The 18881-nt window shown below is 46.6% G+C and overlaps 1 protein-coding gene across 7 annotated transcripts in view; it reads left to right on the top strand.

Annotated features, from left to right (window-relative positions):
• ERICH6B (glutamate rich 6B) overlaps positions 1-18881 on the top strand; it is a 64244-nt gene that overhangs the window by 35960 nt on the left and 9403 nt on the right. For all 7 annotated transcript variants that reach the window (XM_005601235.4, XM_070239762.1, XM_070239761.1 and 4 more), the window contains 4 exons: positions 2005-2093; positions 6544-6680; positions 8659-8720; positions 13138-13298. In XM_005601235.4, the coding sequence (XP_005601292.1) occupies positions 2005-2093; positions 6544-6680; positions 8659-8720; positions 13138-13298 (449 nt within the window). The remainder of the gene's footprint in view (positions 1-2004; positions 2094-6543; positions 6681-8658; positions 8721-13137; positions 13299-18881) is intronic.

The raw sequence follows: 18881 nt of genomic DNA on the forward strand, positions 1-18881 counted from the left end.
CTCCTCTGAGCTATCCTGAAGGTGAATCCTATGGTTCCCGTTACACAGAGGAGGGGACGAGATGCATAGGGGCTGAGTGACAGGCTGAGAGTGGCCCAGGTCCTGGATGACAGGGCCACCACTCAAGAACCTGGCCTGACACTCCTCTGCAGTCTCCCCACCCCCATCCTCCCATAGAGCAACTTCAGGGGAAGAAAATGATCTCATTAGAAACAAAGGTAGAGGTTGACAGAAATCCCCAAAGGGAAGGTTAATTAGGAATCAAGCTGCCAAGCCACCCTCTTCACTTCATAAACACCTACTGGTTCTTCCCCTCAAATTAACTATATTATTCGATAAAGCCCATTAAAATAAGGCAATCACAACTGATGGGGATTTGCTAAGCTATCAGGGCCAGGGCCAGACTTACTCTCAATGCAGGCCAGGCACATACTCACAGAATCCTACACGAGGCTCTGCCTCTCGGTGTCTCCAGACCCTTGTCCTGCCTGTTCCTTCCTGTCTGCTCTCCAGGGACAACCAAAAGGAGCTTCCTGGGTGCTCTCGTGAATTCTCACAGAGCCTCATTGGCTTTTCCTAAATGGCTCTTTAGAAGTTCTCTAGGCCATGTCCACGCAGACATGGGGGCACACAGTGTTTTTGTCTTCTTCCTTGCCTTTGCCAGTTATGAGGACCCCAGTGGGGAAGGCATGTCCTGTGGGAACTGCAGGGGGTACCCTCGAAGCCCGGGGTCCACCGCAGACAGCGGGTTTCTGTCAGGAGCAAACCGAAGCAAGGGTAGGAGATCTGCGGGTGGGAAGGCCCATGGGCCTGGTCGGTACAGACAGACCCAGCTGAGAGCAGGTCTCCATCCCACCAGGGCCCCAGTGGAGTCGGCATTTTTATTACTGAACCAAAATTGGGAAGAAGTACAAAATCAGTGTGTGTGGAGACCACAAAGAATGTCCCTTGTCCGCCCGCAAAGGTGTGATAGGGACACAAAATCAGACAGAAAAAGTCAACCTGGTGGATTTTCAGGGCTGTCTGGATGGCCCAGCTTGACGGGCAGGTCTCATCCCGAAGCTGAGACAACAGGCCACCATGATTTCCCCGGGGGCCCAATTATCCTGTGAGAGCCCTTCCTCTCCGCTTTCGTCTCCGGATCCACGCATTCCCAGGAGCAGGGACACGCGGCCCAAGCTGTAATTATCAACTCCTCCATTCAGTTTGCACCCTGTCTCGTTGGAGGCTTTAAGCCCCTCTCCTGGCCCAGAGAGTCACCAGGCTGTGGCTGACCTTGAGAACAAAGGCATTTGCTATCACTAGTAGACTTTTTTTTTTAGCTCACTGGCTTGGGGATTCATCTCTTACACTTTAATTAGCAAGCATGAACCATATGCAGTTCTGGAAATTGGCAATTTTTGACAAAACTGGCGGGAGATAGGAATATTTCTCAAGACTTCCAAGGGAAAATTACACTCAGAATAAATCTCTCTCAGAATAAAGTCTAAAATCCTTCCTGCAGCCTGCAAGGTCCTCCGTGAGCTAGCCCTGCCGCTTGTCCCTTCCTGCCATCGTCCTTCACGCTCTGCTCCTCTCCAGGCATACTGTGCCTCTTGCAGTTGGTCAAATATGTCAAGTACACTCCCACCCACTCTCACCTCAGGGCCTTTGCACCTCTCAGCTCCCTGCTGGGGAATGCTCTTCCCCAGCTGTCTCCCTTCCTTGCTTCATTCAGGACTCACTCAAATGTCACCTTGTCGCATGAAACTTCGCCAGCCACCAGGAGCACACAACTCACTTTCTTAAGTCAGCTACTGAAACTGACCTTTGTATGCCTATTTTATTAACATCCTCAAGTTGAATTTTAGGTAATTTTGTGAATTGACTTAGTCTTATTGATGATGATGTGTTTTCATTTCAAAGAGCAAGGATGAATGTCATAAACCTGTTTCTGTTTTTGTCTTTTGTTTTGATTCCTTTTCCAAATGCCTTTCCCTTTGCTGTAACTTCCAAAATTGAAAGCCATGGAGTTTGTTTCCCAAGGGAGCTTTTGGGATCGTGTATTAAATGAGCCCATTGAAACCCTGGAAATGGAGAGCTTCAGTAACAATGTAAGTTGGAGAAACACTGAGACTCCCTTGCTCCAAATGGTGGAGCAGGGGGGCTCGAGGCCGGCGGGCACTGCCCCTTGAGCCCTGGGATTCACAGCTTCACTCCATTGTTAGCGCGGCCCTGGTGAGCTTTCATAAAACAGACCTAAGTTTAAATGACACACATTAACTCAAGGAGGGTCAGAAGACCCGCACTTCCCAGAGCCCTGTTGGTAATAGGAACAAACACCCTCGGAGTTGCTTTTGAAGGCAGCAAAGCCAAAAACAAAACATCAACGTTACCTAGATATCAAGGCAAATCATTGTTTGAAGAAACTCTATGTAAAAATGAAGTTAGATCCTGGAAAGATGGACTAGATATACTTTTCCCACTAAATACAGCTACCCTAGACGTGATATGTAAAACAAACTTAAGAAGCTTCTGAAAGGCAGAGAGAAGGCAGCAGACCAGCTAGGGACCTTGGGGCCCAAGGAATGACATGGCGGTAAGTTTCCTGAGTTTTCTTTTTGCTTCATATATCCCTGACTGGCTTCTAGAAGACGGCAGCCCAGAATCCCCAATGAGCACAGACAGCGAAAGCCCTAAGAAAAGCCTGCTGTTTCTCACCAAAGGACCAAGAATCAGGTGGCCTTGCAAGACAGAAGCTCTAGACAATGACCTCCACAGTGCCGGCAAACACTGCAACAAATAGCCGGGGGCCGCCTCCCCCAGACCTGCAGTCTGTGACGACCACCTTTCAGAGGGCACGGAACCAGCCCTGAGATCCAGTGGATGTCCTTTCCCCCAGCGGTACCCAAAAACCAGAGACAAGATGGGAAGTCATAATGGTTTGAATAAGCCTGACATCTACAGTGTGTTGTATTGTCTTTACTGCATGAATTTTTTCATGCTGGTACAGCCTGGTGGCTCCAAGCTCCTGTGCCAACTTACCTCTAAGACTTGCAATACATGTCGATTCAGGTGGAAGCATTATTATGCATCCTTTTCATTAAGGCTAAGACACTTCCTCAGGGTTGTAGATCCTAACTACAATCACAGGAATAAAATCTTGTGTCCCTGAAACTCAAAATTCAGCAGATATATTTTTCTAAAGTTACCTAAAAGAAGACAAAAAAGAAAACTAGGTATTTAGTTTTTTTAAGAAAACTTTTTTTAGTTGGAGAATTTTCTGGTCTCAGTACATATTTAGGTCTAAATTCCTTACTTTCTACACTTGCTTCTATACACATTTGTTAATAAGAATTGCTTTTCAAACACTGAAATACCACATCGAAGGGAAAAAAAGATTAGTTGAACTTAGATTCGCCACATTGGATTTACTAAGACAAGAAAGTAAATTCAGACATTTTAGAAAGATTTTTCAGCTGGAGTTGAAATCTAAAGGAATTGATTTAATTAGAAACTTACAGGGCCAGCCCCAGGGCTGAGTGGTTAAGTTTGTGCACTCTGCTATGGTGGCCCAGGGTTCACCAGTTCAGATCCTGGGTGCTGACCTAGCACCACTCACCAAGCCATTCTGTGGTGACATCCCATATAGAAGAACTAGAATGACCTGCAACTAGGATATACAACTATGTACTGGGGCTTTGGGGAGGGAAAAAAAAAAAAACGGAAAATTGGCAACAGATGTCAGCTCAGGGCCAATCTTCCTCACCAAAAAAGCATTAAAAAAAAAGAAGAAACTTAGATTATTCAGAAACCTTCAGCACACCAGTCAATTGAGGTTTTGCTGTATCGGGCAGAGCGGCAGTCGCAGGCCGAAATGAGACATCTCCCTTGTTGCTATGCAAAGTTCTGGATGAGCACGGCACATTGGGAGGGTTCCTTGTGACAGGGGGGCTGCATGGGCCAGCTCCGGTCACAAGCACCTTGTCTTGCCATCTCAGAGGCTTTGCCCAGGTGACAAAGTACGGCACAGAGTTGAGGGGTGCTTTCCCCCTGCTTTCCATACCACTCTGCCCCCCAGGACCGGAAGCTTAGGAGGATGCTGAGGAACCTCCTGTGGCCCAGTTTCTGGCATTCTCCTAACGGGCAGCTGTGCAGCCCGGCGAAGCGGTACTTCTCCAGGCAAAGTTGTAGGTGGCAGATGTGAACAACGGGGGCCAGAGCAGGACAGGAAGAACGGAATGAGTGCCACGTGGTACCCGCAGCTGAAAGACTTGTTTGTGTGGACTTTTAAGGTCCCTTTTGGGGGAACACCAGAAACCACTGGGGTATAAACTAGGGAGAGGCCACTGAAGTCCTCCTGTTTGAATAGGGGCTATCAACCCTTACTGTGGTTATTCTGACTATTTGACTCCTTTGCTGTTTTTGGTTTACTTTACATGCTGTTTTATTTCTATGACACACTCATGCACACAAACCCTGCTGTGCAAACTCTTTTGGTTGCAAGAAACACAGATTCACCCAGGAGGAGTCTCTGCACACGGGGGAACTCATCACTGGGGTGCCCAATGCGCTCACTACGACAATGAGGATAGTTCCACTCTATCGGCTCGGGAAGCAGGTGTGACAAACCGCATAGGACATCATGTTGCTCACGAAATCGAGTGGAGCGGCATAACTCAGATGGGACGAGAACTTCAACTGGGCCACCCAGTGGCTCTCTTGTCTAGTGGACCACAGTGGGCACCATATTTTCTCATGAACAAAACTTAGAATCCAAAGGGGATGGTGGAAGATCTCTGGCCTAGGCAAATAAGAAGTCACTCCATCCCAAGGGAGGGACTCTCAACGATGAGGAATTTAGAGGCAGGAATTATTGTCAACACGGGCCTTAACCTCAACCCACCCTGAAGCACTGATTCCAGTGTTAAACGATAAACTGAGGCAAATTAAAGTTTTTAAGAGTTTATCAGAGTGTGTATCGATTCAAATGGGGCATCACCAAACAGGATGTGGTGAGGAGCACTCCACCGACAAAAGCTGGGGACAGACTTTTACAGAGAAAAGGCAGAAGCAAAGCAAGGAAATTATTGATTGGCCGGAGGTAAAAGCCTTATTGTCGGCAGCTTGTGACAGGTTGGGCTTGGGTTTCAATTTCGTAACGTTGAGGCACTTACAGGCTTAGATTTTGGTTTACTTACACAGGCCACCGTGGTATTAGAGCCACCTCAAATCTACTGGCCTCCTTGTTCAATTAGTTTAACACTAGCAATGGGAAGAGGAGTGTGCAGAGGCTGGGAATCAAGCAAGCCAGACCTGAGGCACCCCAGTTTTCCTCCACCCTAGACAAACCGGGCAACCACATGCTACCTTCTCCCATCCCTCCCAGGTCACACGCAACTTTGCATACGTTGGTCTTCCACTCACTATAGGAGGCCAATAAGTTAATGGCATACTGTACATTACCCAATGTTGAACAACCACAATAACAACCTCAACCTGTACGTGAGCAGGGCAACACGCCAGATCCATGGATCTCCTCGACAGCAAGCCAAACTTCACCTTCCGACGAAAGGGATCCCCGAAAGAAACTCTTATGAGGACCCACCTATGGGTCAGTGCTGGTTAGCATCATGGACTTAGGATAGAATGGTCATATTTACAAAATAAAAAGTCAGCTTGCAGGGCCAGCCCCGTGGCCTAGTGGTTAAGTTTGGCGTGCTCCACTTCGATGGCCAGGTTCATGGGTTTGGATCCACAGCAATGCTGTGGTGGCAACCCACATAAAATAGAAGATTGGAACAGATGTGAGCTCAGGGCTAATCTTTCTCAACCAAAAAAAGAGGAGGATTAGCTCAGGGCAAAAAAAAAAAGGAGGGGGGCAGCTTGCAATGTCATTGCTTTGGAAGAATCTTTAAACACAGAATTGTCTACTGCAATAATGTGCTGGGTGCTACATTGCTTTCCTGAAGGCTGTCATCCTTCACAGTGAATGAGTGAGCAACCACTGGGAACTTGGCCATTCCTGGAACTCAGAAAGCCTGTGATGCTCTTAAAACACAGAAGCATTTTTACATTCTATAGCCATCTCCACATTTGGAAAAAGAGGGTAATTTTATGCTCTCAGAAGATTTCTTGGTATGCTGCTGTTAAAAAAAACTCTTGAGGGGCCGGCCTAGTGGTGTAGTGATTGAGTTCACGCACTCCACATTGGCGGCCGAGGGTTTGCAGGTGCCGATCCCAGGCGCAGACCTAGCATTGCTTGTCAAGCCACACTGTGGCGGCCTCCCACATAAAACAGAGGAAGATTGGCACAGATGTTAGCTCAGTGACAGGCTTCTTTACGCACACACACAAATATCTTGAGGAAACTGGGGAGTGAGGAGAGGGTATGATAATAATAGAAATATCCTTTAAAACAAATCTTGCTAGCCACCCTACTGTTCCCACTGTTTGTGTTTTCCGAATAACATGTTGAAGTCTCACCTGGCACCTTTGGGAGTCATAAAAGTGATTAATTAGTCAATCATAATTCCCATTTTCTGGATATTTCATTCATTGTAGGTTTTCAGCAGCTCCTATCAGTCAGTGTTTAGGACCATGATCGAAGCCATGGCTGCTCGCAGTGAACTGGAAGAGGATGTTGACATTCCCCTGACTGGCCATCTGGAGGGTGAAACCAGAAGGAAACTGGGAATTCTGTAAGTGACTGGAGAGGTGGTGTTACTGGTCAGTGGATTCAGGCAGGCCAGAGGAGGCAGCAGGGAAAATATAAATTGGGCCACCAGAGAAAAGAGCAAGGCCGGGGCCAGTCAGGTCTCCTGAGGCAAAGAGCAGGCACAAGCCAGGCACAGGACAAGGGTAGGACCAGGGGTCAGGAAGATAGAACGATCTGGCTGCCCAAACTCAAGAGAAGGAAATCTACAAGCATGGGAGGTGCAGGATAGGATCAAAGGCAGGCAGCGACAGAGGTTGGAAATCCAGGACAAGAAAAGTCTTCAAAGGACCATGAATTTGTACAAAAGTCTGGGGAGCAAGGCTCAGATCCATGGGTCTTTGCAAAGAAGGGACAATGGGGCATCAAGATCATGGGCACCTGCCCAAGAAATTCCCTGGCTTTATCCTGGGCTGGCCGATGCTTTTCCATGCTCCCTGGAGGGGAACAGCCACAGGCTTCACTGACCTGGGAGTTGTGGCCAGAGACCCTATTTGGAGTGGGAAATCACAGACTCTTGCTGGTACTGAGTCTTTCTAGTTGGCATGGTCCTAAGTCACAAAATGTTCTAGAACCCCGTTCGTACACCCGGCCCATGATTCACGGGAGCCCCGGTTTTCATTTATCCTGCTGTCAGAAACCTTGGCGAGCGAGGTGCGTATTCAGGCCTCCCATGGGTCCGTTGCAGACACTCAGCAGTGGGACCAAGGAACAGGCTGTGGGGGTGGGGGATGCCCTGCATAACCTCCTTGGCAAATTGAGGCTTTCACAAAGATCAGGAAAAGAAACTGACTGCCAGCAACTTCTGCTCTGGACTCAGTAAGAGTCCAGGGGCCAGAAACCCCCAAAGTTTCTCTAGGAAAGGGGAAGGCGAAATACACAGAGCAGAACACAAAGAACATCCAAGCTATCAGACCCTTATACAACTGCAGAAACAAACACTGAATAACATCCTGGTGAGTGATCCAGCCTCATATGTGACATTTCCCCCATTCCTTCCCATTTAAGCCTTTGTTGGAGGCTCATTCCAACCTGATTGCACTCAACAAATATTTCCTGAGCACCTACCGTGTGCCGATCTACTGCATGCTGGTCTATACAGTAGTGTGTACCCCAGAGTCTCTGCCGTTGAGGAGCTAGCTGGTAAGGATTCCACCAGGTTGCAAAGGTGGGCAAAGGGCCAAGGGGAGAAGCTTCCCAAAAGGACATTGGATGCCTCTGGCTGGATCCCCTCCTGGGAATTTAACTCTTGCATACATTTGACATCCTGCTCTCAGCCTGCGGGACAGCCTCATCCCACCCACTCCTCGGTCCTCATTCTTTCACAGGTGATAGTAAGCTCGGTAACCGCTTCAATTTCATTCAAAGCTTTGCAAATAAAGCAAATAACGTTTGGTACAGACAGGCCATGAAGAGCTCATTCTCAAGTTCCACTGTTGCCTCTAAAATATAAATAGTAAACCTCCACTAACTTCCAGGTAAAACAGCTCAGCCCTTTCCAGCCAAGGGTATTTGCTTCCTGGGGTTACTCAGGGTTAAATTATTATCCTCTCTCCGAGGAATCTGAACTGAGAACTCAAAATCTGTCACATCAAAGGCCTTCTCAGATCCAGTTAAGCCCTGGAAGCTCACTCTTTCTCGTGAATTCCCTTTCAAAGGGGCTCTGATCTGAGAACCAGGGAACGCAGCTGCCCCTGGCGTCCACCCTTGTTTGGGAGTAGAACGGTCCAAGCTATTGGAAGGCCAGGGTGACTCGCTTTTTATATTGACTTGAGAGAGGGTTAAGGTCTTGATTATTTTGAAAAGCTGTGCCTTAGTGTGGCTTTCAGAAAAACTGGGTCCAAAAGCAGAGCCATCAGCCCAACTTTCCATCTATGAAAAAGACTGAGCGGGCTCTAGCACTGTCTACACATGTAAATGTGAAGTTAGTCCCAGCTTTTAAAGGTAATTCACATTACTTTTAGGTTGAAGAAAAATTTTGAAAAATACAGAGAAATATTCACCTGGTTTATGAAGAAACGTGAAAGTAAGGACCCCTCTACCATTTCCATCGTGTGACTGGCTCTTCTGTGTGAGTCTCGCTGCCTCTCACCTTCTGCCGTGTACCATAAAGGAGGCAGAAACCCCTGTCCCCTCACTTGAGCACCTGCTGAGCTAGTAAGGTCCCAGCAGCCAGGGATGAAATACCGAGCAAGATGGACACAGTCTGGGACCTTAACGGGCTCCTCCTTTGGTGGGGGTGGTGGGGTGGATGGGTAGGGGTGGGGAGGATAGACAAGGAAGCAGAGAGTTTGCATATAGAATGGTCACCACTGTGGTGGGGAGGGGATGCCATGGGACCACACGGGAAGGTATCATTGTAGATTTGAGGGGCTCTAAGAAGTCATTATTAACACAGAGTTTGGGAAAGAAAGAGCCCTTTTACCAGATACTGAAGGCTTTTGAGGTCCAGCTGTTCAGATTTCCCAGTCATGGAGGTTGCCAGTTTTAGGGTCTAATCATGAAAAACTTGGACCAAGAGCTTAACCTATCAGGCTACTTGATTCAGAAATTCAAAACCACCATATGGAACATCTTTCAGGTTACTGGATCCAACAAACATAGAATTGGCAACCATACCCATGGCAGACATAGCTAATCAGTCATGATACTTTTTCTTGCTGAGCCAAGGCGGCCTCAGATTCCCTCCTAAGACAGTGCTCCAGTCCCCTAATACCAATTTATGCCCCTGACCTAACTCTTATGGAATAACTGCTAGGGGCTAAGTACTTTCATATGCACTCTCTGATTCAAATTAATCTTCATAATCATGTGAAGTAGGATAAAGAAACTAAGGCTCAGAAAGGCTAAGTGACTTGCCTGAGATCACCCAGCTATTGTGTGCACATGAGCCACACTCTGCCCAAGACCTCTCAGGACAAAACTAGTATTCATGCCATTGGCATGTTCAATGAACAACGAAAGGCTAGTGTGACTGGAGAAGAAAAAGTGGGAGGCTTCTCAGCCTAGGTCTCATGTCCTCGTTGGAGTTAGTGCAGGGAGAAGAAGGAATCACCACTTTCAGTTTCTATAGCGAGAGGGCCCTGCCTCCCACCAAGACTCACACAATGTGGTACCCCCAAAACAAGGAGGGGGCTTCATGCTTAGCAGCCAAAAACACAGCAACAAATGTCTAATACACTTATTATGCTATACTTGTCACTGCCTATATTTCTGTTCCCTCTGGGCTGAAGACACCTGTGTCTTTCATTCCTTGGCACTTCAGCAAGGCATGCAGTAGGCACTCAATAAGTGTTCTTTGAAAAGATGTAGGCATGCATGATTTTTTTGCACCTTTTGGGAAATTGTGGCCTTTCAGGACACTCTACTGTCCCATGCCCAGGGTAGAACTTCCAACTGGAGAGTGGAATTTGATAGGGCCAGATTCCCCATAGTGCCTCACCACCACCCCTGCCCACTCCCTGCCTTTCTGGACAACTGAAGCCTAGAAGGTTTGAACTTTTTTATATAAAAAAGGTAACATTTCGGGGCTGGCCTGCTGGCGTAGTGGTTAAGTGCCCACGTTCCACTTCAGCGGCCTGGGGTTCCCCGGTTCAGATCCCGGGTACGGACATGGCACCACTTGGCAAGCCATGCTGTCGTAGGTGTCCCACATGTAAAGTAGAGGAAGATGGGCACAGATGTTAGCTCAGGGCCAGTCTTCCTCAGCAAAAAGAGGAGGATTGGCAGCAGATGTTAGCTCAGGGCTAATCTTCCTCAAAAAAAAAAAGAAAAGAAAAGCAGCCTAAAGCCTCCCACTAATAAAGGCAGAGCCAACGTGCAACACAAACCAGAATGTCTGTGATTTTAGCATTCTGACAGGGAAAAGAAATGAGCATATAGAGGTCCTCTTTTATCACTGCCATTTCAGAAATGCACGCTCTTAATTTCTAATTGGTGCTCAGGAACAGAGGCTGGGCTCACTTCAGCTTTTCCTCTCTGACAAATCATGACGATTCTGTAAGCTAGCCCTGCAGAAGGTGCTCCTCAGAGGGAGACTGAGACTCGCTCCCACACTTCTTACAGAGATCTCCAAGCGCCCCTGCCCCTGCCCGCCTCTCTCTCCTCGCCTTCCTGAGGAAAAGCTCCCTCTCGGAGCTCTGATTAGTGGCCTCTGGAGCTCCTCAGAAGTGCCGTGGTCCTTGATTCTCCTCCCTGACCCCATCCCACCCTCTCTGCATTCTCACTGACACCCCCTCAGAACCTTCCTCTCTCCCCTGGAAGATCTCCTTTGTCTCCCGGACTCCCATTTTCTCCTCTCTCAGTCTTTTCTTCACATTGTTTCCACCATAATCTTTTTAAAACTCTTCATTGGCCCTCCATTGCCTCCAGGAAAATGCCCCTATTCCTCCTGCAATTTAGAAGGCCTTCCTTTTTTCCTCTCCAGACACACTGGCTTTTTTGTTATTCATCAATAGGCCAGGCATCCACGGCCACAGGGCCTGTGTACTTGCTGTTCCTCCGCCTAGGGCAGTCCTCTCTGCCACATCCTTGCGGCTTACTCCCTCACTTTATTTGGGTCTCTGCTTAAATGTCACTTTCTCAGAAATAGTCTCTCCACTGCTCTTTATAAACCTGTGTGTGCACATACTCATGCACACGAGCATGCACAGCATTTTCCATCCTTCTCACCCTGCTTAATTTTTCTTCAGAGCATTCCTAGCCATCTGGTGTAGGACACTTTTATCTGTTCACTTCTTCAGCATCTATTTCCCCTGCTAGAATGGACGGCAGGGACCATGGCATCCCTGATACCTAGGGTAGTTCTTGGCACACAGGTGCACAGTAGATCTTTCCTGAGTGAGTGAATAAAGGAATGAACTAGCCCTGCCTGCTCTCCTGAGTCACCTGGCACCACTAGCCCGTTCCCACTCCAGCCTTCAACCATACAGTCCTTATGCTGGGAACTCCCCCTTGCACTTTAGAGACTTAACTTCCATGAGAAGTTCCCCTCAACCTCCAGGACGGGTTGAGTTCCCTCCAGGGAGCTCCATGGCACCCTGTGTGTTGGTTTGCAAACTCAGGAGTTAGCCCGGTGAAATTTAAAACTGGCCCCCGTACTCAGAGGGCAAGGAGAAACCGAGGAACAGGCAGACCACTCCAGATTGGTAAGGGGCAGGCTTCCGAAGCAAGGGGACTGACATAGGAGGCTTCTCTTGGGTGGCCACAGGACAAGGAGGTCTCCGCACCCACTCGCCAGCATCTTCAAGTTTATCTAGAGGCCCTGCCTGGCTTCAGTCACATATTCAGTCCAGATGGTCTCAACAACACATTATTCTCCAGGCTGCATCCTTGAAAACAGCTCTCACCGTGGTCACGGTGGGGAGAACGTACATTCCAAGGACAGGGGAAAGCTGAGCAGCCTCCAATCGCAGTCAACTAGCGGTCACGTCCTCTCCATGACCTCTTCCAACACTGTGTTGACCCCCAATGGTGAAACAACTAAGCTCTCTTAACTGACCTCCCCCTAAACTAGTTGTTGAGAGACCCAGCCGCCTTTTACCGTGAAGAGTGTCCTGGCTGATACTGACCAGCTGGAAGTCCCTCCTCACTGCTCCAGCCACGGCTGCTCCCGCTGATTGTCAGACACCGACCCAGAGTCACTGGGAGCGAGCATTGTCCCTAGTTTGTCCATGGTAGTTTAGTTCCAAAATTCAACTGTTACTAAAATGAACAGAAATGAAGATAAAAAGAGACGTTCTTGCTATGAAAACTAAATTGAATGCTTTAAGAAAACTCAATAAGAAAATAGCTTTAAAAAAAATTTCTTTGAACTAGATGTGGACCAAAACATACATAAAAGATTGGAGAATATATAGAAAAATTTTTTAAAGTTTGTAATTCTGCATTCAGACTATTTAGAACTCGCCAAGACTGAAAATTATAGATAATAAATTATGAATGTGGTTTGAGCAAAAGTGATCACAGAGCCCATCATCAGACCACACACAAAGGAAAGACCTTGCCCTGCGTTTAAAAATGGTACGCTCATACACATTTATGTTTTAAGTTAAAATAACATGTTTAAGATCTGTTTCCTTTTTTTAACAACTCCCCACGATAGCCTAAGTTTTCAGTTAACAGAATTAGCAGCCATGCTTGTTATTGGCATGTGGCTGGCATGTTCCCCCACACACACTCCTCACATCTCTGGACTGGGTGGTCTTCACCATGGTATCTAGCATCCAACACTGGGCTGGCACACTGTAGGCCCGTGATAAATGTGTGTTCAACGAAAGAAAATGAGAGAGCTGGAAATTCAGCCCCTACATGTCTCTCTCCAAAGGCTTGCTCTTTCTACTCCCTGGCAGCCTCCTTTACTTGGGGGAATATGGCCCATATCTTAAACCCTCAGGCACCTTAAGAGAAATAGATCTAAGTTTTCTTTCTCTTTTCTACTAAAGTCCTACTCAACACCAAAGCTGCAGAGACTATCACATTTCGTTTATTGAGTCAGCCAGCACAAGTCAAGGAGCCTGTGAGAGAAGTCAAAAAGACTAATCGTGTTGTTCGTCATAAGAAGAAATTAGAAGTAGATACAGAATGGGTAAAGGTCGAGACTAAGGTAAGTGAGGCCATGCACTGGCATTTTTACTTTGTGTAGGTTTTTTTGGCTCAAGTGAGACATGTACAGACCATCAGGGAGCTGTCAGGACCAATACACAATGTGAATACAAACAAGAAAAATGTATCCAATATATCCAATATAGAGAGTCAAGGAAGACAATCTGAAAAGGCTACATACTGTATGATTCCAGCTATATGACATTCTGGAAAAGGCAAAACTATGGAGACAGCGAAAAGATCAGTGGTTGCCAGGGGTTGGGGTGGAGGGATGAATGGGCGGAGCATAGAGGATTTTTAGGGCAGTGAAAATACTCTGTCTGATACTGTAGTGATGGATACATGTCATTATACATTTGTCTAAACACATAGAATGTACGACACCAAGAGTGAACCCCAGTGTAAACTATGGACTTTGGGTGATAATGATGTGCCAGTGTAAGTTCATTGACTGTAAGAATGTATGTTATGCTTTGGGATGTTGATAACGGAGGAGGCTGTGTACGTTTGCGGGGACGGGGGTTTTAAGGAAATCTCTGTACTTTCCGCTCAATTTTGCTGTGACCTGTTCTGGAAAGCAAAGCCTATTTTTAAAAATCCATCACACGGTGTATTTATAAAGATGGACACTATAAAGTCATGAGTGAAAACTAGCCTCAAGATATTAGAGTCATTCAGAGTGAGCTACTAATCAGGTCCGGAGCTCAACAAAGGGGCCTTGAGGCGGGAATTAGAAAGACGTGATAGACTTCATGCCTTCTGTAAATAGATATTAGAACCCGCTATGCCCCAGGCCCTCTTCTCGGTGCTGGAGATCCAAGGATAAACAAAACAAAGGCCCTGTGCCCCTGGAACTTATGTTCTGGTTGAAGAGACAGTCAATATACAAAAGTACTGTTCACTGCTATGTCAGGTCTTGCTGGGTGCCATGGGGGAAAGGCAGTGTAAGGAGCTCTTGAGTTCTTGCGCTGAGAGAGGAGTTGCTCTCATACCTGCAGAGCAGTCAAGGACATGCTATTCGAGGCTAGGTGTGCATAAAATGAGGGGGTGAGCCCTGTGGATACCTAGGGGAAGGCCACGCTGGGCAGCACAACAAGTGCAAAAGCCCTGAGGCCTTTGCCTCAAGGACAGCTATGAGCAAGTGAGAGAGGGATAGGGAATGTGCTTGGATGCCGAGATCAGGTAGAGCCTTGTGGGTCATAGTAAGACTTTGGATTTTATCCTAAGGATGATGTGACGTCATTGGAGGGTCTAGAGCAGGGGAGGAACATCATATGACTTATGCTCTGGAAGGATCTTTCTGCCTGCTGTGTGGAGAATAGGTTTAAGGGGGTAAGAATAAAGGCATAAAATCCAGCTGGGAGCCCAGGGCATCAATTCAAGTGAGAGACAATGAGCATCTCTACTGGGGTGGTGGCAGTAGAGGTGGTGAGAAGGCCGATTTGGGATATTCTTTGAAGGAAGACTCAAGAGGGCCCCCTGTTGAATTGGAGATGAGGTGTGAGAGAAAGAGAAGACAAAAGGATGAATCTAAGAATTTTGGCCTGAGCAGCTGAGTAAATGCAATGTTCTCATTTACTAAATTGGAGAACACAAGAAGGCTAATGGAAACTCACATCATGTAACACCGTGCAGGTTAGAAAGCACTTCCACATATAACGTAAACTTAGCTTTTCCCGACAGTCATGGGGGGTAAGTGTGGTATCATTATTTTCACTTTACAATTGAAATGAGAACCAGAAAAATTGAAATGACTGTCGCATGGACATAGAGCCCACATTAGTCAGGGCAATGCTAATTAGCTGCTGAAACTAACAATTCCCAAAGCTATCAAATGCATGTTTCTTGCTCAGTCATGTCTGATTTGAATCTCATAGCTCTTTGAATGGCTCTCTTTAAGGCTGGCTCTCAGAGATCTGGGCTCTTTCATCATGGGTCTCCACCATCTTGGAGTTCTTTGTGTCCAATTGCATGGACAGGAAGTGAAAACAGGGTCCCGGCTTAAATTCCGCTAACCAAAACAAGTCACATGATCCTATTTAGATGCAAGAGGGCTGGGAAGTGTACTCCTGCTGTGTGTCCAGAGGAAAATGCAAACAGTTTGCACTAAGTAGCAAAGCAATCAAAAATCTTAAAATGATGGAGGCCAGCCTCGTAGCGCAGGGGCTAAGTTCGCAGGTTCCACTTCAGTGGCCCGGGGTTCGCCAGTTCGGATCCCACGTGCAGATCTACGCACCACTTGTCAAGCCATGCTGTGACAGCCATCCCACATATAAAGTAGAGGAAGATGGGCACGGATGTTAGCTCAGGGCCAGTCTTTCTCAGCAAAAAGAGGAGGATTTGTGGCAGATGTTAGCTCAGGGCTAATATTCCTAAAAAGAAAAGTCTTAAAATGATGAGCGTGGCCTCACTTGTGGCAGAAATGAAAGAGAACCAGAAACTGACACTGTCAACCAAGGTGTGAACTCTTTCAGCCTCCAGAGAAGGAATGGAAGTTCAGTGTCCCCTCACCTCTTGAGCCTGCATGTGGAAGGGAAGTCAGTGGGACCAGTCAGAACTCCTATGGACAGAGGGGTTAAGGGAGAGTCAGGGGATGCTCCAGGTCATAACAGACAATGAGTGATAAGGGTGTTGGCAGCCCTCAGAGAAGGCTTTCGGCTCTCTCATTCCCCTGGCCTCCCCCCAATCCATTAATGAAACCTTACTTGGTTTCTTGCTCCAATCAGCCTGGTGAACTCCCCCTTCTTCCCACACTCTCTGCCTTGTCCTGCCTTGGCTCTGTTGCTCCTGTGTTCTCTGTCCCCCAACCAATCTTGAACATCCTCCCAGGGGAAGGTTTTCACCCAGATCTCTAACCAGAGGATCCTTCATAACCCACCATCCACATCGGGCTGCCCAAAAGGCCCAAGAGGAGTGGGACATTTGCTTGTGTTTTGGTTTTTATAAATGGGCAATCAATTCCAAATAGTTTGCTGAATCAGGTAGCACTGTTCATGAATGTGTGCTGATGCTCAGGCAGAATCCAGCCCAGCCAGCCCGGGAGCCAGCAGCTCCACAGCAGTCCAGGATTGCTCCCAGACAGACGGCAGCAGGGCGATCTCACGGACAGGTGGCAGCTATCGCACAGCTCAGGGTCCTGCCTGTGAGGTGCTCTCTTCTCCCCAGTAGAACTGAAGGACGGGCCAGAGATGTAGTCTCCTTTCTTATCTGTTGTTGCTTAACCTCATCCTCTGTCCCCAAGCAAATGATGATGAGAGGTAGGCTTTGAGATGTGCCATTGATTATCTATTTCCCAGTGAGAGAAAATGGGACATCTCCCCCTCTGTGTCCGAGCTCTTCCTTTACCATGGAGTGTTTATCTTTAGGAAAATATCATGACATGACAAGTGAATTTGAGAAGCAGAAAGCATCTTGACAAAGTCTGGCTTTCAGGTGCCTTTTGAAAAGAGGACCTAAAATACAAATATCCTCTCCCATGAGCAATATCTAGAAGTTTCTTACAAGCCTTCAAAAACAAATCAAGCATGGATGTCCTTACAAAGCACTTTTTTAGGTTAAAAAAACAAAAGAGCAAGATTTATAGACTGAATGCGCGAGGTACCTGGGAGCTTAATGATGGGAGGCAGCATGTTTCCACAGACAAGCCCGCAGGCCTTACAGGGGAAGGAGGGGAGCTGATTGCTGGAGTCTGGCTCTCCTCTCACCAGATAACTTTGGGTAAGTCTTTTAACCTCTCTGAAATAGTGCTACTTTTGGGGGTCATTGTGTTGTGCAAGGAAAGCGTTTAACGCAGTGCTGGTGTGGAGAAAGAGCTCCCAATGTGTCGGCAACACAGTGAGCATCACCTTGCAAAGTGGTGTTCGCTGGACACCCAGCTTCCTGGGCATTTAAAGGCTGTGACCTAGAGAGCCCACAGCAGCCCCTCCCCACACAGAGGTGCATCTCTTTCTTTTATTGTCTTAGATTTGGGCATTCTGCTGTAAGCTTTCTTGAACAAGGGATGCTTCGACTGGAAAAATAATAGTTTGAAGGGCCGGACCTGTGGCTGAGTGGTTAAAGTTCCACATGCTCCGGTTCGGCAGCTTGGGTTCACAGGTTCAGATCCTGGGTGCAGACCTACACAGCCATGCTGTGAGGCGTCCCACGTACAAAGTAGAGGAAGATTGGCACAGATGTTAGCGCAGAGCTAATCTTCCTCAAAGAAAACAAAAAAAAAAAAAAGGAAGATTGGCAACAGATGTTAGCTCAGGGCAAATTTTCCTCACAAAGAAAAATAATAGTTTGAAAACCACTGATCTTACTCCTGATTAGAGGAATGTGGGATTGTAGATGACCTGAAGAGTCTTCCTGCTACAAACACCCGGGAAATTTAGATGAAATGTAAAAAGCGTCCTTTTAAACACAAAGAAGAGTGTGTCAGAAAGTAAGGGAATAATCAATACCTGAAATAGAAACGGAAAAACCAAAAGAGTGAGAGTGTGAGCAGGGTGTGGTGAGGTGGGGGTGCTTGGAAGGGAGGGGTGGGAAGAAGAGAACAGAGAGTCCTGTTAATCCAGAGGCCCGGGTTCTACACCCCTGGGGACACGAGACAGCTGGAGGACATGCATCCTTTTCAAGGGCCCGTGAAACAGCTCCAATAATTGATCACACACCAGGCCACACAACAAGTCTCAGTGAACACTGAAGAGCTGATATCGTAGAGACTGTGCCCTCTTACCCCAACACTTTCTAATTAGTAATAATAATAGCACAACCAAAAGCACGTACATTTGCAAATTTAAAAACACACTTGTAAATAGTTTCTGTGTCAAAGAATAAATCATATTGGAAATTTGAAAATACTTAGAATGGAATGAAAGGTAAGTATCTTCACTTGTGGGAAACAGTTGAAAGAATATTTTGAGACAAATGTTATAGCTTTAAATGTTTATATGAAAGAAGAAGGAAGAGGAAGGGGACCATGAAGAAGAAGAAAGATGAAAACCAATGAGCTCAACATTCAACTCAAATAATTACAAAAATAAAATAGAGTAATATAGAAACCCACAGAAAGTAGAAGTATATCAATAATAAGAACAGAAATTGATACACTAGAAAACAAGGAAATAATAGAATAAATAAACCAAAAGCTGGTTCTTTGAAAAGACTAGTAAAATAGGCAAATCATCAGACAAGTTTGATCCAGAAAAAAAAGGAAGAAGGTATTAATAATATAAAGAATGAAGATGAGGACACAACTACAGAGATAGTGGAGGATTTTTTTAAACATTATATGACAAAATTTTTATGACAAATTTGAAAAATTACAAAAAATGAACAATTTCCTAGAAAAATATAACTCACCAAAACTGATTAAAGAAGAAATTAAAAACCTGAAAATACCTACGTTATGGGTTGAACTGTGTCCTCCCAAAAAGATATGTTCAAGTCCTAACCCCCAGTGCCGCAGAACGTGACCTTATTTGGAAAACTGGCCTTTGAGGATGTAGTTAGTTAGGATGAGGTCATACTGGAATGCAGTGGGCCCCTAATCCAATGTCTGGTGTCCTCATAAGAAGACGGCCACGTGAAGACACAGAGACAG

This window comes from Equus caballus, chromosome 17 (assembly GCF_041296265.1).
Source record: "Equus caballus isolate H_3958 breed thoroughbred chromosome 17, TB-T2T, whole genome shotgun sequence".
NCBI lineage: Eukaryota > Metazoa > Chordata > Mammalia > Perissodactyla > Equidae > Equus > Equus caballus.